The 27,703-nt window shown below is 34.8% G+C and overlaps 1 protein-coding gene across 1 annotated transcript; it reads left to right on the top strand.

Moving 5' to 3' along the window:
- The first annotated feature begins 1,174 nt into the window (after positions 1-1,174).
- LOC127787421 (RNA polymerase sigma factor sigB) lies at positions 1,175-7,219 on the top strand. Its single transcript, XM_052315464.1, has 7 exons — positions 1,175-1,438; positions 2,805-2,995; positions 3,781-4,392; positions 5,783-6,013; positions 6,130-6,270; positions 6,419-6,619; positions 6,709-7,219. Exons 1-7 carry the CDS (start codon positions 1,369-1,371, stop codon positions 6,991-6,993), a joined length of 1,731 nt encoding a protein of 576 aa, XP_052171424.1. The 5' UTR covers positions 1,175-1,368; the 3' UTR covers positions 6,994-7,219.
- Positions 7,220-27,703: the final 20,484 nt, after the last annotated feature.

Genomic DNA, 27,703 nt, shown 5'->3' with positions numbered 1-27,703 from the left:
TACTTTAGACATATCATTTTCCATCAAAAGGGGAAAAAATTGGTCGTGGATATGATGAAGATGTCATTTCAAATCAATGAGAAAATGGGACCAAGACATATCAAATTTTCCAATTCCTGCCAGCAAAGTACAACTCATTGTATCTCATTAGGCGTCTCCCATTATTAAATGACATTCAATGAAGTTGGCATCTGATCAATTCCCCAACAACCACATTAAAATAGAATATTTAAATTAAAATAACAAAAATATTAAAACGAGATACATATAGAGATCGAATATCATGTGATTATATAAGATCTCGAGTTAGTTACATTTACTAACAAATGTATTTAGAACACGATCTTTGAAAAAAAAAAAAAATGCATATGTAAGTACTAATGAGTTGTGTTTATGCTATGTTAGAATGATTAAACATTTAATTATATATATATTTTTTTTACTAATTGAAAGAGTTAACCCGATATTAGATCAACTCTAATAGTTTAGGCAGATTAAGATATTCTATTAGGCTCATTTCGTAACATCGTGAATCCCTTCCTCCTTTAAATACAAATATATAGATAATAAGAGACCATATCAAAAAATAAATAAATAAGTAAAGAGATCAATGACTCAAATATATAATCATATGTATTTACATAGATAATAGGGTACTCTTTTCATGTTAATAGTCCTTATTTTGCAATCGAACCAAATAACCAAACTTATATATAATTAAATTAAAATTAAGAAGGTTGATTTAATTAAAATGATTGAATCAATCAAAATAGTCTAAATAGTCAAATTTAGTCAAAATAATTGAATTTTTCTATTCAAATAGCCAATGTTAAAAGTTTTATATGAATTTAAGACATTGAACATAACTACATTTACTAAAGGATTAGATTGAATTAACTAAAATTAATTGGTTTAGTTAAAAAGTTTGATTTTAACCGAATCATGGTCACACCCTAACTAGAGTTCAAAGTTTTTTTAGGAGGAAGCCCACATAGAGATAGATTTTTTGGATCAAAAATTTTTATTTGGTCCAATTTTGAGTGGGCCAAGGCCAAGGCCCGGCCCAATAACTCAGACTACTGTTCTAGAATAGACTGGGCCGGGCCTCGAAGCCTGACTCCACTCCTGCTTCATCTCCCTCTCATATCCCCTTTCAGCCAAAGCTTTGCTTTCCTTATCCATTTATTTATCACTTCTCTCTACACACTGCCCTTATTCTCTTCTCCTGCCTCTCTGCCAATGGCAACTCTGTGAAGGAAGTTTTTGGACCAAGTTGTTGATTGTTCTTCAAAGCACACTCCTCTGTAGATTCATTCATGCAGGTAAATATTATTATGATGAACTGATAAGAGAGTTGGAAAAGCCAGAATGTCGTGCTTGGTGCCGCAGTTCAAGTGCCTGCCGGACACTTTCTCCTTCCACTCCAAAACCCATCTCTGTAAGCGCCTCTGGTTTTGTGTTTTCTCTTTGAATATGCGTGTTTGGGTATTTGAGTTGTGCGTTTCTGTTCTGCCTGGACTGGTCACTTGAATGCAATTAGAAGTGGGTTGATAGAGTTTGAATTTTCATGGGTTTCGGAAATTGATTTGGGTTTTCAGCTTTGGCGTGCCGATTTAATCAACGGGTCACTTCATGAATCTGTTAATTAATGAGGGCACTTTCTTAATATGCATTTATTTATCTGCTCAGCAGTTGTTCTGCTTGGAATTCCATTTATTCTGTTGAACTTTTCCATTGCATGAATAATTTATTTGGGAATTTCTGATGCCAATTGTCAGTTTTGAGAGTGAGGACACTGAAATGTGGGGGTCATTCAGTGGGTGGAAAAAAGCAAAGAAGCTTTGAGATTGAGAAAGAAGGGAAAGCAAATAGAATGCGCATTTTGCAGTTTATGTGGACTGAGCTAAGCGTATATGGATGGTTAGAGTTTTAAGAAATCAAACAGAATTATTTTGCTTATGTAAGAGAAAATAGAGGTGAGAAAATTATGTCAACATTGGCCACAATAGTTAGGATGATTGTCTGGAAGGATCAGTCGGAACCCTACAATTGTTCTCCAGAGATGGACAATTGTTTTGCTATTAAAAGAATTATGAAATGCAATTATTTGTTCTCCCAACATTATGTATATTTTGCATTCTGAATAATGAAAAAGATTGTAACATTTGTGTTATGATGATCTCTGCCCTACATTTCCAAGTAGGCATCTTGCCATTATCTAACTTATTCATTAGTACATGGGCTAATATTCAGAGGCTTAATGATAGTAAACATGTAACAATCAATTCTAGGTATTTGCAGAGCTGTATATAACACTTTGTTAGTCTTCAACGGAAGTGAAGAACATGGCACTGTATTGTTCCTGATGGAGGGTCAGAACTTTTATTGGCTATCCTTTTAACTTATTGTTAATTGTTTATATTGGCCCAACTCGTTGTTTATACCTTAAAACTGCTCTGGGCCTATGGCACCTTAATTTTTGTTGATTGTACCCCAGAAAATGGATTTAATGGTGCCCGAATTCTTCCTTAGCAAGTGTTGGTAGTAAAAAATGTTGCTGTCATTGTTTGTATTTTATAGGTCTTACTGATCCATACCTAAGTGATTTTCCTCATTATATTTAATATTTAAGTCACTGTAGTTTTATTTTGTTGTTTGTCATAACCAAAGAGCAAAAAGGTATCATTTGAAGGAGTTATTTTGATATAGGAACTCTACTATTCAAATTTGTATGGGTTTGATTGCTTTCTATGGCATGCATAGAGTGTCATGGATTTGATTCCCATTGTTGTGTAAATTTGCAGCAAAAAATAGTCAGTCTGTCTATTTCCGGACACAATGTATTCTATCTACTACTTCAGCCCCAACATCAACTGCAACAACTACAGTGCTTGATATGGAGAAGCTGCGAATAATGTCTATGGAAGCTCATTCAAATCAAGCTACCGCAGACAGACCATGGACTTATATAGGGGCATTTGGTCCACCAACAGAGGTCAGAATTGATCTGTTGAAGTTATAGAATTACAAAAGCTTAGGCCCTGTTCAGTTTCAGAAAACATTTTCTAGTTTTCAACTTCGATTTTATTACTAAAGATGTCCTAACATTTTATGTTTCAAAAAGTCATAGCACTCATTTCAAAAAATTTGGAAACCATCAAAAAAGGATGTTTTCTAATTCATGGTATAAAGTTGAAAAATTAGAAATTGATTTTTCTATTTTCTAATGTGAGATTCAATTATTCAATAGCAAATTAGAGTTGGAAAACAGATAATGTTTTCTACAACTAAACAAGCCCTTGTATTTTTGGGTAGAGGTGAATGGTTAAAATTTTGTGTATAGTCTGTCTCTCTCTCTCTCTCTGTGCCTTGATTCTTTTCTTGGTCTCTATCCTTGTTTTTTCTTATTTTCTTCCTTTGTGTCTTGAGCAGAGTTTAGTCCTTGCATGTTTTCAATACGAGATAGCAAGCATGTTAGTTAAAGTTTGAGCCAAATTAAAGTTTTTCTTTTTCTCTTTTCACGTAACTAAATTTTATGACAAATCAGCAACTCTGACCTTATTTTAGTTTTCTGCTAATTGACCTGCTCCAGTTAATATATGCTTTTCCAGTTAGATATTTGTGGCACTTGAAAATTTTTTTGTCGGATGGACACAAGTTAGAAATGCACCCAAAAGAATTCTTGAAAAATAATTGCAAAGTCTAAAGCCTGTTCCTTAAACCACATCTTGATTTCTAATTCTTCACTCATCTTGAATTTCTTTGGATATCACCTTGCAGGCAAATTTTGGATCAAGTTTGGCAAAAGAAACTCTTCTTACAAGTGAAGAGGCTATTATAGCTGCTGCTTCTGCTGAAGCAGTTACTCTAGCAAAAGCAGCTGTGAAGGTTGCAAAGGCTGCAGCTGCTATGATGACAGGCCACAATAGCTGTATGGAATTGGATGACAAACCTGAACCTATTCTATCTGAATCTGACAGTGTCCTGTTTGATAGGGTAGAGCTTGCAGAAACAGGACTAGTGAGTGTAACAGTAGAACCCACGACAACGGCAAATGGATTGGGGGAGAACCTCTCTCTGAATTACCTTGGGGAAGAAGATGACTGTTTGGAGCCAACAAATGAAGATCTCGAACTTCTCCGTGCACAAATCTTCAACAGAATCGCAGTGAGGTCAAGGCGTCAAACAGAACGAAAAGCCAGAAGAGCAAGAGCTGCAGAAAAGGCCGCAATGAATGTTGTATCTGTGAAATCTGGTTCTACAAGCAGGAAGAAACGTGGTTCTATACAAGATATAGACTACTCTGATCCATTGCGTTACTTGAGGGCAACTACTACTACTTCCAGGCTTCTCACAGCTTCCGAAGAACAAGAGTTGTCAGGAGGAATTCAGGTGAAATTCTCACTTGAGTCCTATTGTTGTTTTTTTAGATGAATAGTTCTTTGGGATCATTTGTTTCTTATAAGTTCCTGTATTCTCTTGTGATGAACATCTCCCCCTAGATGTTAGGCTTCTTCACTAGGTGTTGGTTTTGCATAAAGAAAGACTTGCCACGTCTAGTTCAATGTATTGAATCAATTTTATCTTTGGCAGAACCCACAAAGTTAATTAAGGAATTGGTCTTACTGCAAATATAAAAAATCAGTGAGAAATAGCGTGATTGTCCTTTTGGTTTGACTCCCCTACTTGCATGTTTTTCTGAAATCAGTTTTTGGGATATCAATTGGGCCCCACCAGAAGCTAATTTTGATGTGGCTGATATCCCCTAATGATTTAACTTCCCTAGTTGTGTGTCTACTCCTAATTTATGTTATATTGAAACTGATTAAAGCTTATGGTTCTACTTAAAACCTTTGGGGCAAACAACCACTTCAGAGTTATTTTACTAAAAGTTTAGCCTTGCATTCACAGAAAGGAAGAAGAGCTAAAAAGGGTAGCCCAGTGTGTGAAGATCCCACCACTTTAGGGTCTGCATTGTTATATTGACGCAGCCTTACATCAACATGCTGGTAATCTTGTTTCTGTCCCTTTCTCAGAACACAACTGAGCACCCATTCCCCAGTCAAAGGTCCATCAACTCCATTCTCTGAGAGAGAGGGAGGGAGGGTGGAAATAATGATTCAAAAACTACTCTTCCTAAGTGCCTATTTGACATTTCTATGGAATTTCCATTATTTCAAGAAGCATTTCCGAGAGAAGCACTAAATTTCTGCATTTCCTCAAGAAGTGAAAATTGGCTTTTATTTTATGAAAAACGCTTTACAATTTTGGCCAAACACAAACCAGAAACATAGAAAAGCACTTCCCTACCCATAACCAAAAATAAAGCACTTTTTCTTTTTGGTATGCACAGAACAGCCAAACAGAGGCTAACATCTCAGGGTTTAACGTGAAAGTCTTTTTAGTCAGTTCTCTGGAACTCTAAATGTAATCCTTCACGACCCCTAAATTTTTTGTATCCTATTACTATTCCTGTGAACTCAGTTTGGGCTTGCAGGCCATTTGGCAAGTGGGGTAAATAATGTTGACAATGAATTGCACTTGGATGTAGGGCAGGAAGCTTGCTTGTTAACTTCCCTCGGTTTTCAGATTAAAGAAGGAAGCTTTCCCATTTGTCTTTAGTTATGTGTTACTTATATGTGTGCATTTTTGGGTGGGTTGAGGGGGGGGGGGGGGGGGGGGAGGGGGGGGGGAGTGTTCCTAACCAGTCATTTTATGCTTTCTTTGTCCATTTATCTTGTCTAATATTGCAAAATCTCCACCTGTCTTTAATATAATGCAGGACCTGCTGAAATTAGAAAAACTACAAGAGGAACTTGCTGAACGATGTGGTGCTCAGCCCTCCTTTGCACAGTGGGCAGCTGCAGCTGGTGTTGATCAAAGGACATTAAGGAAGCGTTTAAACTATGGCATACTTTGCAAAGATAAAATGATAAAAAGCAACATTAGGCTTGTTATTTCAATTGCAAAAAATTATCAGGGTGCCGGAATGAATCTACAAGATCTTGTTCAGGTATCCTCTTTCTCTTTTATACAGTCATACCATTGGATAACAAATTTGATGACCTTCAGCCATGTCTGCAGTTTTGGTGCTTGTAATTTAACTTTGTGGTGCTGACTGATTAACAGGAAGGATGCCGAGGTCTTGTAAAAGGTGCAGAAAAATTTGATGCTTCAAAGGGGTTCAAATTCTCGACATATGCCCACTGGTGGATCAAACAGGCTGTTCGGAAGTCTCTTTCTGATCAGTCCCGAACAATTCGCTTACCAGTAAGTCAACATCAATTTAGCATTACTACATTGTCTTCACCTGATGATGAAAAACTAATTAAAGTTGGGATGACTATGGTGGCATTACCGTTTCTTTTCTTTTTACCAATCTACAAATCCTTACCTTTTTGATTTAAAATTTCAACAGTTTCACATGGTTGATGCAACTTATAAAGTGAAGGAGGCCAGAAAGCAATTGTACAGTGAAAATGGAAGACAACCCAATAATGAGGAAGTTGCAGAGGCAACTGGGCTCTCAATGAAGAGGCTCCATGCTGTACTACTAACCCCTAAAGCTCCAAGATCTCTCGACCAGAAGATTGGGATCAACCAGAACCTTAAACCTTCAGTATGTGTTACTTTGAACACCATTGAACTTATCCTAGTGCGTGTATCCTCTTCTTCGCTGATGATCCCGTCCTGTGTCTTCTATCGTAGGAAGTGATTGCAGACCCTGAAGCAGAAACGGGAGAGGAGTTGCTGATGAAGCAATTCATGAAGAAAGACCTGGAGAAGGTCCTGAACTCGCTCAACCTGCGGGAGAAGCAGGTGATAAGATGGAGGTTCGGGCTGGAGGATGGAAGGATGAAGACACTGCAAGAGATTGGGGAGTTGATGGGAGTAAGCCGAGAGAGAATCCGACAAATTGAATCGTGCGCGTTCCGGAAGTTGAAGAACAAGAGGAGAACCAAACATTTGCAGCAGTACGCCGTTTCATTATAAGCTCTCATCCAGAACCAGATCAAGAGAACGGTTTTGTGCTGATGAACAAGGTAGTAGCTTACTTGAGAGAGGCTTAGGATTATGCCTGCATGCTTCATTCCTTTTGTATTCATATCTTCTTCTGTTTTCTCTCCTTTTTCCAGCAATTTCTCATAATAGTAGGAACTGTCTGTGAATAGGAAGAAAAGAAAAAATCAATTTGATTTTTTTACATATTTTCTGATCATTCTATTTTCAATTTGCTTTCTTACAATGGGTTTGGTATCAGTGAGAATTCAGAGTCATTACTTTTTGGGTATTGACTACGTAAACTCACCGGCCGTATACTGGGAATTCCCAGAGGTGAAGAAGAGGTGAACTAAACATTTGCAGCAATGCTTCATTTCAGTATAAGCTCTCTCATCAGGATCAAGATAATGGTTGCAGCATTCTGATGAAGAAGATTGGTAGATTCCTTAAACCACCTCCCTCCTCCAAGTAGCGTTCATCTCTGGCGTTGTTGCCATTGGCGTCGACCACGCTGTCTCTAGATGAAGAAGAAAAAGCAGTAGCAAAGGCAATGAATGGAGGAAGATAAAGTAGCAGCATCGGTCGCCAGTTATCTGTCACAGTTGACAGAATTATATGCAACCCACTCACACAAATAACACCACAACCTCCAAACTGAGCGGGAATTTCACTACCCAACTGATCAATGTATTGAGAACGCAAGAATTACTGAGAATAATAGAAGAACCCAGAAGAAGATGAGAGAAGAAGGAAAATTATAGAGGTGAGAAATGAAAAAATCAGGTTCGTTTGTTTACGTGTTTTCTCCTTTACTAACAGACTATTTATAGTTTTCTTAAAAGACACATTTAAAAAATATATATATAAAAACGTATTACAATGATGGAATAAAACATAATAGGACGACACCGTTTAGCTCGAAGGCTTATGTGTCAAAAGTTGATTAATTTTGTTACTTTTAGTTCCCTCTCTTTTCTTTCTCCACCCAATTCTTGAGCAAATCAGCTGGGTCTTCCAGATATGGGTGTCAAAAAATATCTGAAAATTAATAAACTGGACCAAATTGGACATAATCATGCCTTTTGGATTGGTTTTATAGTTCAAAGGTTAGGTTTTGGTTCTAAAAAATTAAGAACCGATATTATACTTATATATATATTATAAATTTTTGAATATATATATACATACGCTATATTGCTTACTGGTGGTACATTACAAGAATTTGAGGGTTTTACCCACACACGTAAATGTGGGTAAAAATTACCTTATATGTCAACTATAATTTTTCCTTACACATAATGCAAATGTCAAGATGTGTGGGTAAAAGATGGTAGAAAATAACTTTTACCCACACATATATTTATATGTGGGCAAAACTTAAGATATTACCCACACATATATATGTAGGTAAATATTTTTGTATGTGTAGGTATTTTCATGTTAGGAAATTATAATTGTGACATGGCTGATGATGTGGCTTTAATTGGATAATGATGTGACATGACACGTGTACTTGTTTATGTGTAGATAAAGTTAAGATTATGTGTGGGTAATAATATAAAAATTAATTTTTATATGTGTGGGTAAAAAACGTTATGTGTAGATAAAAAAAATATTATGTGTGGATAATAATTTAAATTTTTTTTGAATATGTGTGGGTAAAAAAAATATAATGTGTAACAAACATATTATATGTGGACAATAATATAAAAAATAATTTTTGTATGAGAGAATAATTTTCATGTGTGGCTAAAAAACATATTATATGTAGACAAAACTAAAATTTTATATTTAAAATTTCAATTGTTACAACATCTATTACAATATAGTTCAAACATATACACACCAAAAAAGTCATAAAATCACAAAATAAACATAAAATCATAGTCATCTAAAAAGTTCAAGCATAAATGAAAAAAAAAAAGTATAAAATAAATTATTAAATCTCGTCGTCGAACTCTTGTTCAGTAGAATAACGGGAAGGGCTAAAGTTGAATGGGTTGAGGCGGGAAAGGCCGAGGCAAGATCGTTCAGAACTATGATCTGATGGTTTATGTGGAGTAGACGGAAGAGACATAATATTCTTCTCAATCAACACTTGTAGCAGCATATTTACGTCTCCCTGGAGCTCTCGAAAAATAGACTTGTACTGATTCAAATCTTTAACCAATCGATTGTAGATTGGACGACTAAACTCCTCACTAGTGCATGATATCCTAAAAGTACTACGAGATCGCTTCCAACCAAACAAGCTGATAAATTGTCGTCCAATAACATCCTCTCTAAGATATCTTTATCAATCATTTTATCTGGAAGATTATCTCGCCTCAACTGTATCATTTGTTTCTGTAAAAAAATGCAACATATTCTTAATCAACTATTTTTAAATTAAAAATAGAGAATCTGCAACTGAAAATAAGAGTTTACAACTTGACTCATGTGATACATTACGGGAATACCTAAAATTAGAGCACGGTACCATTTGGAAAAAATAGAGGAAAATTCACTGTCACAATGTAACTGTAATAGAATATCAATTTAATTTTTAAGGCAGTAAAATTTGCACAATAGAAAATCATAAAAGCAATAAGATCCAACTATAGGTGACAACTTGAATAATTTTTTAAGGAATTTGAATAATCATGAACAACAAGCATAATTAGGGATGAATTTAGGCCCCACAGCACTTAAAAAGGAATTCTGTAATTGTAATTTCCTAGCGTGTGTCCACTTCAACTTAAAGTACTTGAGTAGTTCAGAAGCTGACTGTAAATCCATTCCTGAGGAAAAAACCACATCATGTAAATAAAAATGTAAATTGAGCAACTAAAAAGATAATATCAAAAGTTGAATAAATACTATAACTAAACGATTAGTAGGAGGAAGGAAAAAAGAAGAAAACAAAAAAGAACCTGAAGCCTCCTTAAAAGGAAATTTGGAGCTAGTTCCATCAACAGATTTGTGGAGCAATTTAAGCTAAGTCAAGAACTTTTCAGAATTGATGGTGGACACAAGATGATCATACAACTACAAGTGGGAAACAAACACGTATTAAAAATCTGGACCTGTATCAAATAAAATCCATAACACATCAAACCATCAATTGTAAGAAGATACATAACACAAATGGGCATCCCTGATGCACAATGCTCCCCCTTTGCAAGGGTTGGGAGAGTCATTTCTGTATCAAGCCTTTACCTTTGTTTCAGAAAAAAATGTTTTTGCCCCAACTAGTAGGAGTCTGTAATGAAGCCAGGCACAAGACTATATATTTAGTGTGAACACAGATTACACAATCCGTTATCTCTATTTTTCCCAACTACATCAACTTTATGTGTCGACTCAAACTGATTGAGTTATTCAGAAATTTGAAACAGAAACACATTGAAGGTTCATATGCATTATCTTAAATCTTCCCCTCTTATTAACCTTTTTTACAAGCGTAATAAGAGTTTAAAGTCCAAAAAGTTAACATGTCGTATATCTACATACTTTATAAGGTTTAATTCCCCACCCCTCTCTCTCCATGCCTCCCATCATTACATGTTTCCAACCTCTATATACCAATATTAACTTACATTAATTTTATTTAAAACTATTTTTATTCATATTTAGTGGTTTTACAATTTAATTTATTTATAAAACCTAATATATGCATTTAATTGTTACATAATGCTAGTTTTCAAGGCCACATTATCTCCATCACTATTTTTTTTTTTTATAAATGCATTAAAATATCTATTCATATTTTTTCTTAACTAGATTTATTAGACAACACCAAATCACATGCATTTACATGTAAAATGACATAATTCATGATATTAAGCATGTATCAGATCTATCATGGAAAATTCTCTAAAAGAAATTGTCTACCACAATTGAATCTGGCAGGTGAGACATTGAGTAGTGTTAAGCAATCAAAAATTTGAGAAGCCAGTGAATCGATTTGAAGCTACCTACTCTCAACTCAATAGATGCAAATCTAATACAGAAGAATTCATCCTTCAATTCGCCATCAGCAAAATCTGCGGTATGCCAGGCGCAAGACTTGTCGTTCCCTGCATGCTCCTGAACCGACATAGTCGGCAGAACTGCACAACAAATTTTATGATCAGGCGCCAAAACAAAAGCATAAAATGACTTTTAAGTAAAATCGAAGAGCAAAACAAACCTAGATGGTTGGCGTAGATCTTAAGGGTCTTTGTTTGCCTCATAACGTGCCGAACTTTGCCTGATTCCTTGTGTTTCAAGAGCTTCACCGTACCAGTGCCTCTTTCCTTCCACTGATTCCCGTCCTTATCAAATCGATAGAGCTTAGCTTTCTTGTAAACAAAATTCATATAAATTGTATAAAATGAAACTGTAGATCCTGTAATTGAGTCAGATCAGAATTAATCTTTATGACTGCGGGGGAGATAAAAAGTACATATCGAGGATAGCGTTTTCATCTTCTTCGTCGGTGGTCACGGCGACTTCTTCTAGCTTGACGATCGAGCTTAATTTAGTGATTCTTCTGGCGGCGGAGGTAATGGGTTGGAGAAGGCAAGGAGGGAGAAGACAAAGCAATAGTGAGAGGGATTTAGGGATTTGGGGACTTGGCGGAGGGAAGGGGGAGATTTGGCCAGCAAAAGAGGCCGAGAGATTCCCGCCTTTTTAATTCTATTTTTTAAAATATTTAATAATTAAATAAAAAATTATATAATTCATAAAAATAATATTAATAATTATTTAATTGATAAAAATAATATAATTTAAGATTATGACATATGATAAAATAATTTAAATTATGATAATTATTAAATATTTTAAATAATAATTTATTGTAATTATCTAAAATGTGATAATAAAATAATTTAAATTATTTTATTTTAATTAATATTTATTTAAAAATTTAATTATATTATAAATCTAATAAATATAATAAATTAATTTGAAATATTGAATTATTTATTATTAGTTTGTTATCTCAAATAATTATTTTTTTTATAAATAATAAAAATTTAACTTAATATATTTATTTAAATTAAAAATTCTAAATTTTATAAGTTAAATTTTTTATATTCATCTCATGTTTAAATGTATATTTAATTTTTTAAATATATTTATACATTAATTTATTTAATTTTTTATAAAATTTAAATATTTAAATATTCATCTCAAGTTTAAATATTTATAAATTAATTAACTAAAATAAATAATCCAAATATATTTATAAAAATAAAAAAAAATTAAATTGACTAGGGATTTATCATTCCCTTGCTAAATCAACGATATCGTCACTAAATCAACAATGGATTTGAGTAATTCGTCGCTAAAATTCATTTTTTATTTTTTATTTTAGTTACAGAATGTGAATTATTATACGTGACTATTTACCTACACATATTACCATTATATGTGGGTAAATAGTCACGTATAATATGTGTGGATAATTTATGTGTGGGCAATATAACTCAAAAAATTACCACATTAGCTCTTACGTGGATACCCACACATATATATCATTTGTAATTATGTGTGGGTAAGTTTATAAACAATTACCCACATATGCGTAACATTTATTAATATGTGTGGGTAACATAATCCAAAATAAATGCCACATCAGCTAAAATTTTATTGAAAAATATCTCATAACCCCTAAAAATGGAGGGAATTTTTTTCGCCAAAATAAGCGTGGGTATATCAATTTATCCACACATAACAAATGTGGATAATGTAACAAGTTTGTCTAATTTAATTACCCACACATATTGCCATTATGTGTGGGTAATTACCCACGTCTAATATGTGTGGGTAATTTATGTGTGGGTAAAACTCCCAAATTCTTGTAGTGTACGTAGTGGGAACTTTGCTTTGATTATGTTGTTTCAATATTTATCTGCTAGTTTTTGTTTATTTCTTTTTTGTTGTTGGTTATTGTTATTCATGAACTCTTTTATTTCTAGACTTTTATGTGCTATTGCTATACTAAATGATCGATATAATCTCATTTGATGAGGTAGTCTATGAATTATTTTGTTCTACTTTTACTTCAAGACTTGAAGCTTTAATGAAGTTATGGATTTATTTTAATTAATAAATTTGTTTGTAATTTCATATTTTGTGAAAATATTTAGAAGCTAAATGTTAATTGGATAGAACCAAAATCGAATCGAAATCAGTCCGGTGTGACGGATTAGTCATGATTTGATTTTATATATATAATGGTTTGGTTACGGTTCTTATTTTTTTGAAACCGTTAAAAATGGTTCGGTTACTAGATTATTATAGAATTGGACCAATCTAAATCGTTGACACCCCTATTTCCAGATTGATTGGTTGATTCATGCGACATCCCTCCCCTTTACCATAACCTTGTCCCCAAGGTTCGAAGTTTGGAAATTTCTTTAGTATTTCTTCAATTGATTTTCAGGTGGATTCTTTAATACTACGGTTCTTCCATTTAATCAGCCATGAGATCACCTTACCCTTTCTTTTCGGTAAGTCCTTTGTTTGTAAGATCTCTTCAGGGTAAAATTCTGTGACTTGGCTTGGGTCTATAGTGGGAAGTTCAACCACTTTTACTACCTAGTCCCTTACTTTATTCTTGAGAAGAGAAACGTGAAAAATGGGATGGATTTTAGCTGCCTTAAGGAGGGCTAATTTGTAGGCCACTGTTCCAATCTTTTCTATGATTTCATATGGGCCATAGAATCTGGGACTAAGTTTGTAATTCACCTTTTTTGCCAAGGACTGTTGCTGATAAGGGTGCAACCTTAGATACACCCACTCTCCCACATGAAATTCTCTTTATGTTCTATTTCTGTTTGCATAGAACTTCATTCTAGATCTTGCTTGTGCCAAACTCTCCTTAAGTTTCTTGTCTATTTGATACCTTTCATGTTTCTTCAACTGAGACAACTTTTGTCTACTAATAAGGCCCTAATACCAAATAAGGTGAAGGAAACCCATACAAGGCTTCAAAAGGGGTTCTTTGGATTGCAGTGTGATGAGTGGTATTGTACCACCACTCTGCTTATGATAGCCACTTAATCCATGTCTTAGGCTGCGCATAAGACATACATCTCAAGTATAATTCTAAGCATTGATTGAGGCTCTCAGTCTGGGGATGGTAGGTTGAGCTCATTTGCAGTTTAGTCCCTAACAATTTGAATAATTCTTACCAAAAGATACTAGTGAACACTTTATCTGTATCTGAAACAATACTCTGAGGAATGCCATGTAATTTACCAATGTTATCCAAGAAAATTTGTGCTATTTTCTTGGCTGTATAAGGGTGTTGTAGCGCTATAAAGTGGCCATACTTAATAAGCATGTCCACAATCACTAGTATAACTGTTTTGCCCTCAGAGGAAGGTAAGCCTTCAATGAAATCCATAGAGATATGACCCCATGGTTGGGATTAATGTATAATTTCCCTCTATACCTCAGAACTCCATTGTGATATTTATAATCGATAGCTGCATTAGAATCCAAGGTTAGCAACTGGATAATGTTACTGGCAACCTAGTCCCCCTCATAACTTTCTATAACCTCATGTACCCAAGCTGGAATATGTGTTGTAATGGCATTGCATTCCTTAGCAATCTCAAATCTCCCGGAAAGGGCATTCGCAATATAATTCTCAGTCCCTTTCTTTACTGGATTTCGTAATTAAGCCCTATCAGTTTGATCAGCCACTTGTTGCGAATGAGTGGTAATTCTCTGCTCTAAAAGGAACTTGAGAGATTAATGATCAGTTTTGATTACAAAGTGATGCCCCTCTAAATAATGTCTCCATCTATTAACTGCAGACACCAAAGCCAACAATTCCTTCTCATATATGGATAGTTCCAATTTTCCAAGGCCAATGATTGTACTGTAGTAAGCTATAGGCCTTCATTTCTGCATCAGAACAACCCTTAAACCCCCATAACATGCATCAGTTTCTACTGTGAAGGGGTGATCAAAGTTAGGCATAGCTAGTACAGGGGTTGTGCTCATAGTTGTTTTGAGATGGTTAAAGGCTAATTCAACGGCCTTACTCTAAACAAAACCCTCTTTCTTTAGTAGATCCGTTAGGGGCTTAGTCAGTGATCCATAGCCCCTAACAAACTTTCTATAATATCCAGTGAGCCCCCAAAAACCTCTGAGTTGCTTCAAGTTCTTAGGGATTGGCCAGTTTTGTATAGCTTCTATTTTTTTAGAATTAGCAGACACTCCATGTTGGTTAATAATATGGCCCAAATACTTAACTTGTGACTACCCAAAAGTACATTTACTAAGTTTGGCAAACAATTGATTCTCCCTTAGCACCCTTAATACAGTCCTTAGATGGTTGCAATGGCTCTCAATATCTGGATTGTACACCAGTATATCATCAAACAACACTAGAACAAACTTCCTCAAATAACTTTGGAAAGTGGCAGGTGCATTGGTCAACCTAAAAGGCACGACCTTAAATTCATACAACTCGAGTCCTAAAAGCTATTTTATATACATCCTTCTTCTTCACCTAGATCTGATGATATCCAGCCCTGAGATCTATCTTAGAAAAACACTTAGCCCCATTTAATTCATCCAATAGTTCATCTATCATTGGCATTGGATATTTGTCTTTGATGGTCAATTGGTTTAATTGTCTATAATCAACACAAAACCTCCAGGTACCATCATTTTTCTTAACCAGTAAAACAAGAGAAGCAAATGGGCTGCTACTAACCTAGATGATCACTGAGTCCAGCATTTCCTGTACTAGTCTCTCTACTTTAATTTTTTGCACAAAAGGGAACATGTATGGTCTCAGTTTAAAAGGTCGTGCCCCTTTCTTAAGCACAATCTGATGTTCATGGCACCTTTCAGGGGGCAAGCTTGTTGGAGTTGAAAAAACATCTTCAAATTCATCTAGAATTGGTTTGATTGCTTCAAGTACATCTGCTAGCTTTTCTTCTGCTATTAAATATAGTTGAGCCATTATGCCATGTTCTTGGTCCTTCAACCAAGTTTCTAACTCCGCACCAATCATCATTACAATGCTGCTACTGTTTTCCTTCCTAAAGGTCACCGTTTCTCCTTTATATTTGAAATTCATATGGCCTTCCGCAAAATCACAAGTAATTGGCTCAAATTGGCTCAGCAAGTTAATCCCTAACACCATGTCACTTCCCCCCAAGTTCAGAGTTCTCAACTGAAATTGGAACTCATAATTTTGCATCTATCAGCATATGGGTTGGTACATAACCCTGCTCTCCAGTTTTTCACCATTGGCCACTTTTACAGTCATAAGGTTGTCCCTTTTGATCTTATACCCTAATGATTGCACTAGTTTCTCATCAATAAAGCTATGTGTGCTTCCACTATCAATCAAAATTAACACCCTCTTGCCCTTCTTCCTTGTATCCTGATGCATTTATGCTTAGTATTTCCCCCACAAAGCATTCATAGAAATTTGTATCAGTTCATTAGTGTCATTCTCATCATCAGAACCTTCTTCCCCTGGTTCTAGTTCTTTTCCATTCTCCTCCTCATCTACAACAATGAAATTCAACATTCTATTCTTGCAAACATGATCTGGTGTGTATTTCTCATCACATCTAAAGCACAGTCCTAGGCTTCTTTTGGTCTGAATATCAGTTGGGGTAATGGTTTTGTATTTATTTGTCGAGTTTTTCATAAGTTGGTGGGGTTTGGTTTTTGGGGAGCATTGAAGTTCCGAGTGTATGGGAGGTTTGGTTTATGAAAGGAGTAAGTTTTTAGAGGTAGGGTTGGTTTCCGAGATTTGGAATTTTTGAATAAGGAATAGATGGTCGATTCTTGTAAAAGGGTCATCTCAAAGGCTTGGGCTAATGAGTGGGGTTTCATTATCTTCACCATAGACTTGATTTCCTCCCTAAGTCCAGTGGTGAAGATTGATATGTAGTAGCTCTCGGGTACGTGGGGCAGAGGTATCGTGACTTGTGCCTTTAATTCTTCAAACAACTCTTGATATTCACTCACTCCACTTTTTTTGTTTGATTTTACTAAAGGTCTCAATTACTTTTTCTCCCATGTTTTCTACAAACCTCTTACACACCTCCGTTGCAAACATTCCCCAGCTAGCATTAGGATGTCTAGTTATAAAACTATGAAACCATATGTTTGCTTTGCCCCTTAAGCACATCTCAATTATGCCAACTCTCAACTCATCAGGCACTTGATGAATTTGAAAATATTTTCTAGCTTTTCGTAGCCATTCCCTAGGCCCCTCCCCATTAAAATAAGGGAAATCTATTTTAGGTAGCTTAATATTCATCCTACCATTAGATTTGCCAGAGGTATAATAAGAATTACCAAGAGTTGTAGCCAAAATTCCAGTCCCAGAGAAGCAAGGTGAATCGAATACTTCTTCCATCTTCTCCTTTCCATTCCCTTTCCCATTAGCCATTTGAGCCATCACTGAGAATACAAATTCATATTTATTTGTTGTATCATCCATTCTCTAATTCATTTCCACTATGGCTTTTTCGATTGTATCCAATCTCCCAGTTATTGTTTCATCTACAGCCCTCACAGAATTCTTCACATCCTGAAAGGCTACTTCCAATTCATTGATCTCTTTATCGTATTTCTTAAAGTGTTCTTCCATGGCCTTGCTTCTAGTCTCCATATCTCGATCAGATCTGAACCGCTTTGATACCAAATGTCACAGTTGACAGAATTATATGCAACCCACTCACACAAATTAACACTGCAACCTCCAAACGCAGCGGGAATTTCACAACCCAGCTAATAAATGTATTGAGAACACAGGAATTACAGAGAATAATAGAAGAACCCAGAAGAAGATGAGAGAAGAAAGAGAATTACAGAGGCAAGAAATGTGAAAATTAGGTTCATCACAACTATTCACGTGTTTTCTTCTTTGCTAACAGACTATTTATAATTTTCCTAAAAGGTGCATTTGAAAAAAAAATATAAAAATGTAATACAATAGATGGAATAAAACGTAATAGGACGGCACCGTTTAGCTCGAAGGCTTACGTGTCAAAAGTTGATTAATTATGTTGCTTTTGGTTCCCTCTCTTTTCTTTCCCCACCCAATCCTTGAGAAAATTAGCTAGGCTTCTGGATTGATTAGCTGATCCACGCGACATTATTGTTCATCTCCATCTCTCTTTCTTTCTCCATCTCTTTGTATGTTTATCTCTCTTTCTATAAGTTCTAGATTGCCAGATACGATGTTTTCCAACAATCTAAAATCTATTAGTGTGATGATGTTCTAAATTTAAAACCCATCACGCCAATGGGTTTCATCGACCACTAGATCGAGTCATTGGAGGAACCTATCTTAGTGAGTTCAATTAGGCTATCTCTCTCTCTATCTCTCTTCCCCCTCCTATGTTTGTCTGTCTCCCTCTCTTTCTCCCCTAACATTGTCGGTGATTGCGACGATAATACATCGCTGATATTATAATTGATCACTAACAAACAACCTTATCATTCTCTTGATCTCATCCTCTTTTAACTATTTCTTGTTTATCAATTACGGACATGAAAAGTCACTTAGATCCCCCTTTTTTTTTTTTTTGCTGCCACAATGCCTCGATCTTTCTTAGCTTAAATCTCTCATTTTCTCACTCTCTGTCACAAAGTACTAGACCAACAAACCTCCTATCAAACAAATGGTGGTGAGTGAAGCTTCATCCACAATGGGAGGCTCCCAAATTAGATATGGGGGGGCATTCCAACAATGAGTTTGGAGTTGTCAACAACTGTGAAGGTTGTTGGAAATGATAATAGGTTGTTGATGCCATTTGGTTAATGGTTAGAAGAGTCATTTAGTTATAAATTTCAATGACAACCCCTTTACATATATAGGGTCGTCAAAGCCCAACATGTCTCGTAACAAACACAACTTGACTTGCCTCAACCTCATGAGCCCTTAAGCTTTGACTCATCCACCTCGTTTGTTGGTCTCGAACTAATTTTGATTTTTAAAAAAGAAAAAAATTGTAGTAACGATACAATTTTGATTTTGAAATTTTGATATCATTATAAAAAAAATCATTTTGATTTTTGGGTATGTTGGTCACCAGACTAATATGATTCTGATGATTAGTTTTGATCGTTGAAATTTATCATGGACGGTGGCTAGGGATGCCTCTCCAAACATGGGTCTTTTTTATTTGAAAATTTATTTTCAAATCTATTGAGATCTGATCATTGGATCAATTTGGGTTTTAGGTATGTTAGTTAGTAGATCAAGTTTCGATGATTGGTTCCAATCATTGGAATATGCCATAGATGGTAGCTGGCTCCCTTTTAAAAAATAGTAACCCTTTTTTAAAAAAAAAATATTTTCAGATCTATTGAGATCTGACAATTGCATCAATTTGCTTTTTGGGTATGTTGGTCACTAGACCAAGGCCATTCCCATGATTGATTTCGATCGTCAGAATCTACTATAGACAATGGCCAATGACGCCCTTCTCGAAACGGGAATTTTTTTTTTTCAAAAAATTAATTTTCAAATTTATTGAGATCAAATCGTTGGATTGTTTTGATTTTTGGATATGTTGGTGATTCCGATGATTAGTTCTGATTGTCGAAATCTGCCGTGGATGGTGACCGGCGAGTGGTAATCTTTTTCTTCATAATTCCCTCTCTAATTTATTTTAAGTCCATATTTCAAGTTAGAGACTGAATTTTCTCTGTCTCTAATTTGAAATAAAGATTGAAAAATTTTCGTTTCTAAAATTAAAGACGAAAAATATTCCATCTCTAAATGTAAATTTTAACTAATTTAGAGATCAATTACACAACTAAATTAGAGACAGAAAAAATTCTCTAACGAAATAGAAAATCCGTTGCTTGGTTTGTTAGTGACAACATCTTTAGCGACTCATAAAAATCGTCACTAACAAATTAGCAACCTAATTTTATGGAGTTACCGATGGATTTCTTCCATCGCTAATTCTTTTTTTTTTTTTGTGACAATGTCGACAGTCAATACAAATTATATAAATATTATTCATATGACCATTATGTAATTTGTCAATGACTCAATTGGTACATCAGATGCTTTAACGAGCAAAAGCAATTTGCATCCCAATTGGTATATCAGATTCAGTGTTTTGTTTGGACAAGATTAGTTACTATCTCCTTCCCTCATACCCTTAACAGTTGAGTTCTGTCGCATTTTTGATTGCTTTCAATTAACCATTCTTCTTATATTCTACTGAATCGTACCATTTAGTTATTAGGGATTGACATCAGAAATGCATCAACCTTCACATAAATTGGTGGTTGACTCAATGCCATAACATCATAAGTTTTGTTTGGGGAGTCGTCGAGGGTTGGCATCACAAATGTGAACACTCGTGTGAAGGTACCATTCTAATGATTAGAGAAAGTCATGAATTAAAGCTTTTTTTATATGTTGTTGTTACTATGTTGATTTGGGATGCTTAGTAATTGGGGGTTGACAGCACAATTGTGAACTCTCATGTAAACGATAGCTTGAATTTTGAGTATGTTTATGCACTCTCAGTGATTTTTCTGATGAGTAGCCAGGGGCTGTCAGCATAACTGTGAACTCTCGTGTAAAAAGCCTGGCAAATCCTTATGAAAGTTTCTCCTATTTGGACTTGTCAAGTGACTATATCTCTCACTAATATATTTTATATTCTTTTGCTTTGAGCCACCTTTCATGTTTCACAAAGACTTAAATCATGAGTATGCTCAAGGAATGTGCTTTCTCTTAATGGTCCTAGAATTTGACACTGATAGAGATCTTCTCCTGATAGTTGTAATTTTTTTTTTGTTTTTTATTATCAGGAGAATTGTATATTCTTTTATTTTTCAGCTGCTTTGATCTTCTGGGTCTTTTGTTGTGAGACTTGAAGTATGTTTTAACTTAGAGCTATAGATCGTTTTGGTTGGTTTTATAAAATTATTAATTACAAAAAATAAATAAATTTTATAATAATGTAATTCATTTTTAAGTTTTATAAATTGATATGATTGTTATGATCATTTACTCATTTGGATAATCACTAAAAATAATTTTTACAGCAATCTAACTCTTTTTTTCTATTATTATTATTAACAACAAAACTGCTTATAATTTTTATAAACACTATCCATATATAATCATTTAGACAATCACTTAAAGTAATTTTCATTATAATATATAACTTTATAAGAATAAGTTTAAAATAAGTTATATTGTTAAGCTTTTGTTGGGGTTTGGGATACCAAGGCTTGCGGGCCTAAGGCCAGGCAGGCTCATGAGCTGAGTTGAACCTTAGGTTTCACTAACAGGTTACCCTTAAGCTCACCAAATTTTGCCCTCAAGTTCGACTCGGATCGTTAGGGCTAAACGATTAGTATGGGTCGTCTGATATTAGTACCTTAATGAAAGCTTAATATACCAAACATAGGATACGTATAATTTTAGTTTAATCCTCTCTTAAACCTGCTACGATATTAATCATGAAGCAAAATTATTTAGTCCCATCAATATTTCATCTCATTATAAGCATCTTATAAAAGATATGTACAGTTATAAAGGATGTTAAATAAACATTAACTGCTTAATTAATTAAATATTGTTGAATAATATAAATGATTATCAATTGATAAAGAAAAATAATCACCAAAGTGGTAGCCCAAGCAATTAGATTGTTTTAAAATTTTTTCCATCCAACTTATTTTTAACTCTTCGTGGTACTTTAATGATTATACTTAAACGAGTGATTAAATGAATTATATTTTAATGATTATATTTAGATAATTAATAATTCATATGTATAAGATGTTTGATTTAATTTGTGTTAGAATATTAGGCAATTAATTAGGCTAGAATGAAATGGCAGGAGAGGCAACTTACCTTACAGGTCCTCTTATTTATATAAACTAGAAGATACAGAATAATGTACATGAAAATTACATATTTTACAACATATATACTGAACATAAAAACAAATCATTTATCAAAAAACTGTCTTCCCTAGTTCTTGAAACATAATCCCAATATCAGCTTTTCTAAATTTAGATCCTCCATCTAATTGGTTAACTAAGCAATGATGTTGCTCTTAGGACATAAGTTGAGCGGTCAGATGAATAATATGTCGGTGTCAATTTGGTGAGTTGCAAGTTCGATTCTCGCCCTACATAAGGGCTAAAGACCCAACTTGTGATTTACCTCCTCTTACGTATTTGATGACACGAACATCGGGGACCGTGAAAAAAGATCATCCCAAGTAAGCAATGATGTTGATACCCATTGATTAAATTGTTGAAGGTAAAAATATGGGTATTCTCTGCCTCTATCAGATCCTATTTTAGATAAGATTGCAGGCAATATTTAATCAACTTGAGCAAGATTTTCATTACAGGTTAAACTCAAATAATTTGGTTCGTCTCAGTGTCTCACAGTTCATTGCATTTTTGTTCTAAACCTGTGCATTTCTTTTCCTTGATCGAGTCCTTACCCACCCCATGTGTAAGCAATATATCAAGTTTTAATCTCACTGAGTGGTGTTAACTATGTAGATTCAGATTCTAGCTTGCCAACCGTAGCTTTATTTGTGGGTCATATATTAGCAACACCACGAATGGTCATATTGCATTGCCAGAAGATGAATGATGGGCACAAGATGACATCAAATTTTGCAGAAAGGCCTTCGTTTAAGTGTAAGAAAACGAGGCTTAATGATAGTAAGCATGTGAAAATCAATTGTAGTCATTTGCAGAGGTGTACACATTCCTTACTTCTGAATGGAAATGAAGAATGTGGCTGATGATATCAGGGAGCTACCAAGACAGTGGGTTGGAGAGGCTGCCGAGGACTTACTTGTCTGCCACTTGTCACAGCTACTACGGATCCTGGACGGATGCTGCATAAGAGGCTGCCCGGGGCGTACCCCGGAAGGGGATTCAGATGGCAAAGTCAGTCACTGTAAAGAGACGATGTTGGGAAGAAGTTCCCAGAGATCATACTTGTGATACCTTCCAAGCCTTGTGTTTATGTGGCCTGGCGGTTTGGGTTTAGGGTTTGCCTTAAAACTGCTTTGACACCTTAGTTGTTGTCAACATCACCTTAGTTGTTGTAAATGGAATGGATTTAACGGTGCCTGAATGCTTCCTTATGGAAGGTTGGTAATAAAAAATGTTACTGTCATTGTTTGTAATTTCTGCGTCTTATTGATCCATCACCTAACAGATTCTCCCCATTATATTTAATAGACAAGTCAGTTTAGTTTTATTTTGTTGCTAACATGTTCGTGGAATAATATCTATTATATGGCCTTCCTTTAAGGTGATGCTCATGCCCAAACAGCAAAAAGGGGTCGTTTGAAGTAATTATTTTGGCATAGGAACTGAATGATTCAAACTTGTGTGGGCTTGATTACTCTCTGTGGCTTACATGGAATGTTGTCCATTTGATCCCCATTGTCATGTAAATTTGCAGATGCATTCTATCCACTACATCCCCGAAGATCAACCACAACAACTACTGTGCTTTATTGGAAATCTGTGGATAATGTCTTTGGAAACTCAGTCTAATCAATCTATTGCAGATCATGGACTTATACAGGGGGCAATTGGTTGGCCAACAGAGGTCAGAATTGATCTTCTGAAGTTATGTAATAGAAAAGCTTAGGCCCGTTCAGTTTTAGAAAACATTTCCTAGTTTTTAACTCTAATTTTACAACTAAACATATCTTGATATTCTATGTTTCAAAAGCAGCTATAGCATACATTTTCATAAAATTTAGAAAACATCAAAAAGATATTTTCTAATTCACAGTAAAAAGTTGAAAAATTAGACTGCGTTCTCTTTGCTTTTTAATTTTTAGTTTTGAGTTTTGAATTCATTTTCAATTTTCTATTTTGGTAGTCTTTTTTAAAAAAATTGAAAACGCGTTTTCTTTATTATTTTAAAAAATTATTTCTCAAAATAGAAAATTAAAAAAATTTGAAATTTTTTTTAATGATATTTTATTCAATAAATTTGATTATTCATAAATTAAAAATATTTAATATTAATATATTATTAAAAAATATATATTTTTTTAAAAATTAATAAATTTTATAATATTTTTTCTCATTATAATAATAAAATATGAATGAATAAATAAATAAATGTGTTTTGAATTTAGAGTTTGTTTTGGATGAAAATACTCAAAATAATTTATTGTTGTTTTGAGTTTTTTTTATAATTTTTTTTATTTTTAAAAATATATTTTTAAAAATAACAAAAAGAATGCGTTTTTATTATTTTAAAAAATTAAAAAAAATTTGAAAACAGTAAAGAGGAATTGTGTTTTATATTTTCTAATGGGAGGTTTAATCATTCAATAGAAAATTGAAGTTGGGAAGCAGAAAATGTTTTCTACCACTGACAGGCCTTTAAATTTCTTGGGTAGAGTTGGAATGGTTAAAATATTGTCTTATTTTGTCTGTACCTCGATTCTTTTCTTGGTCTCTGTCATTGTTTTTGCATGTTTTCTTCATTTGTGTGCTTGAGAACTGAACTTAGTCTCTGAGGACACAAATTAGTTTAGTGTTCAAACCAAATTATTGATTTTCTTTTTCTCTCTCAGAAAATGTATAAGGCTGTCTGTTCTACATTTCTTGCAGCAAATGGTGACTGACTTCAGATGCAGCCAAATTATGATAAGTTAGCAGTTCTGACCTTATTTTAGTTTTCAGCTCATTGAACTGCTCCTGTTGACATATGCTCTTCCAGTAAGATTTTCATGGCGCCCGCAATTTTTTTGTTTGATGTCCACAAGTTAGACATTCACCCAAAAGAACTCTTGAACAATAATTGCAACTCTATGACCTGTTCTTTGAACCATATCTTGCTTTGAAATCACTCACTTGTCTTGAAACTTCATTGAATATCACCTTGCAGGCAAACCTTGAATCGAGTTTGGCAAAAGAAACACTTCTTACTAGTGAAGAGGCCATTATAGCTGCTGCTTCTGCTGAAGCAGTTGCTCTGGTAAATGTAGCTGTCAAGGTTGCAAAGGCTAAGGCAACAATGACGGTTGGCCAAAATAGCTGTACATAATTGGATGGAGAACCTGAACCTATACCAGCTGGGGCTGATAGCCTCCTGTTTGATAGATAGGGTACAGCTTGCAGAAACAGGACTAGTGGGTATAGCAGTAGAACCCACGACAGATGCGAATGGGAATGGCTTGAGGGAGAACCTTTCTCTGCAATACCCTGTTAAAGAAGTTGACTGTCTGGAGCCAGCGAGTGAAGAGCTCAAACTTCTCCATGCTCAAATTGTTGGACAATACCAATATGAAATATACATAAAACTATCAGAGGAAATGCTCTTTGTACAAAATAGTTGACAAACACAGTTCAAATGACAAAAATATCCTTCACCCAATTACAAATTCACCACCACTGCCCTTGGCTGCCTCCCCTCTCCTCTCTCTCCCCTTCCCATAGCCGCCTCGCCGATGCATCCTCATTGCCACTCGTCGCCGTTGTCACCTCACGCACCTAGCCAATGCATCCTCGTCGTCGTTGTCGCCTCGCCGTTGCATCCTTGTTGCCTCCACCTCACACCGATCGGGCTTTGTTGCTCGATCTTCATCACATATGAAGATGAGCGATAAAGCCCAATTGGGTTTCATCTCGGATGAAGCTTGATCGCTTCATCCAAGTTCCAAATGAAGATTGATGATGAAGTCCAATCTGACTTCATCGTCGATGAAGTCCGATCGGGCCTCTTTCGCCTCAGACAAGGGAGAGAGAGCAGAGAGGAGGCAGCAAATGAGTGATTTTTTTTTTTTTTTTTTTTTGTGGTCATTTTACACGTGTGTGTAAGGTTGTGTGTAAATCTGTATATACATATACGGTCCAACTATCAATGCAAGAGTACAGTATATAAAACTAAATAGTAATGGTGGGGAATATAATACAACATAAAGGAAAATAAAAGCACAATAAAATATGAAATTAAATTGAAATAGTGCAAGGATAGAGAGCCGAGGCTTATGTGATGCACAGTGTCTTTAAAACATATTCATCTCCTCACCGAGAGTGCTTGAGATTAGTTGGACATTTATCTCACAGGATACAATAGTATACGGGTTATGAAGTTAGCACAAGTACTACAGAGCCTTACAGTGAACAAGAACTGAGGCCGAACACCATCAGAACTGGGCAGAATGTCAAAACGTTTTTGGAGAATGCAGGTTCCATGCAGTGAGTGTTGTGTGATGCAAAGAAACCGAGAGATCCTATTTATAGGAGAATCGTTAGTAAAAGGCACTGAATGGCATTGGCTGATACGACATTCATAAGGCATAAAAGAAATAAAAGGGAAATAGCAAGATGTAGCTTGGCTTGGGTGCTCAGTTTGGCACTGCATTCATGAGCAATTCGTCGGGCTTGAGATTTGCATCTTTCTCTTGTCTAACAAACTTACTATAAAATGTGTAAGCCTATATAAACATCAAGAGGATATGTTGTTTTTTACATGTGGGACAAGAGCATTCCCTTAATATTTTTCTTTTTCCAATTCAATAGGTATACTTTTAGTATCAATTTCTTATTCACCTATTTAACTTTTGGGCATATAAATATACCAAATTGATCTTCTCATAACAGAGAATATGAATCCACTTCAACTCAATTAAAATATTTAACGGATCCCACTTAAAATTTAACCTTAATGTGACATGCCACAATGCTAATTTGTGCTAATTTTCCAACACAAATCACCAATAGATAGCAGTAAGATCAAAACGTCAAAGAGGCCGAACAGGAGAAGAACAAGAGCAGCAAAAAAGACTGCAATGAATGTTGTATTTGTGAATTATGGTTCTACAAGCCAGGAAAAACGTGGCTTCTTACAAGATATGAACTACCCTGATCGGTGTTATCTCAGAGGAACTACTACTTCTTTAGGCTTCTCACAGCTTCTGAAGAACAAGAGTTGTGAGAAAAAATTCAGGTGAAGTTCACACTTTTGAGTCCTATTGTCGCCTTTAAGGTTAATGGTTCTTTGGGATTATTTATTTTCTTAAGTGCACATTAGTTACCCTATTGTGATGGGTGTCTCCCTCTAGATGGTAGGCTATTGCCACTAGGTGGAGAGGTTTTGCATAAAGAAAAAAGTCACTTCAATTAGGGTTCCGTGTGTTTGGTTAATTTTGTTTTTGGCAGCAGCCAAAAAGTTTAAGAAATTAGTCCTACTGTAAATATAAGAATCAAGTAAAAAATAGTGAGATCAACCTGTGTTGGGTCGGGCTTTCCTCTTAGTTGGAGGATGATCCAATAATAGTTGGGTATTTAAAAAAAAAATAACCTAATTTCTGTCACTAATATTTTTATCTCATGGGACTAAAATACCCTTAATGAGATTAGGGTTATGTGCCTTTTAAGCTGTAAAAGTCATGTGTGAAAGTTTGAAGAAACAAAGAGTAAACAGTAGAGTTCTTGGAAAATTTTTGGATTTCAATTTCTGCCTACGCAGTTATGATAAACAAATGATCAAATTGTATTTTGTGGTCCGCTTAAGCTAAAATTTGGAGAGTATGTTCTAGACTCGTGGTTCTAAGATTTGAACGATGGAGATCTAATTTGGAGGTCGAGATCCTTAGAAATCAAGCTATTTTCGTACTATTTTGTGGTTTGACTTATTTTTCCCTAACTCTTTTGTTATTTTATTGATTTGAGATAAGTTTAATTTTGTATTTTATCTTTTGCC

Source organism: Diospyros lotus, chromosome 12 (genome assembly GCF_014633365.1).
Source record: "Diospyros lotus cultivar Yz01 chromosome 12, ASM1463336v1, whole genome shotgun sequence".
NCBI classification, from domain to species: Eukaryota; Viridiplantae; Streptophyta; class Magnoliopsida; order Ericales; family Ebenaceae; genus Diospyros; species Diospyros lotus.
Note: the sequence above shows the minus strand (reverse complement) of the source record. Positions and strands in the feature narration are given on the sequence as shown.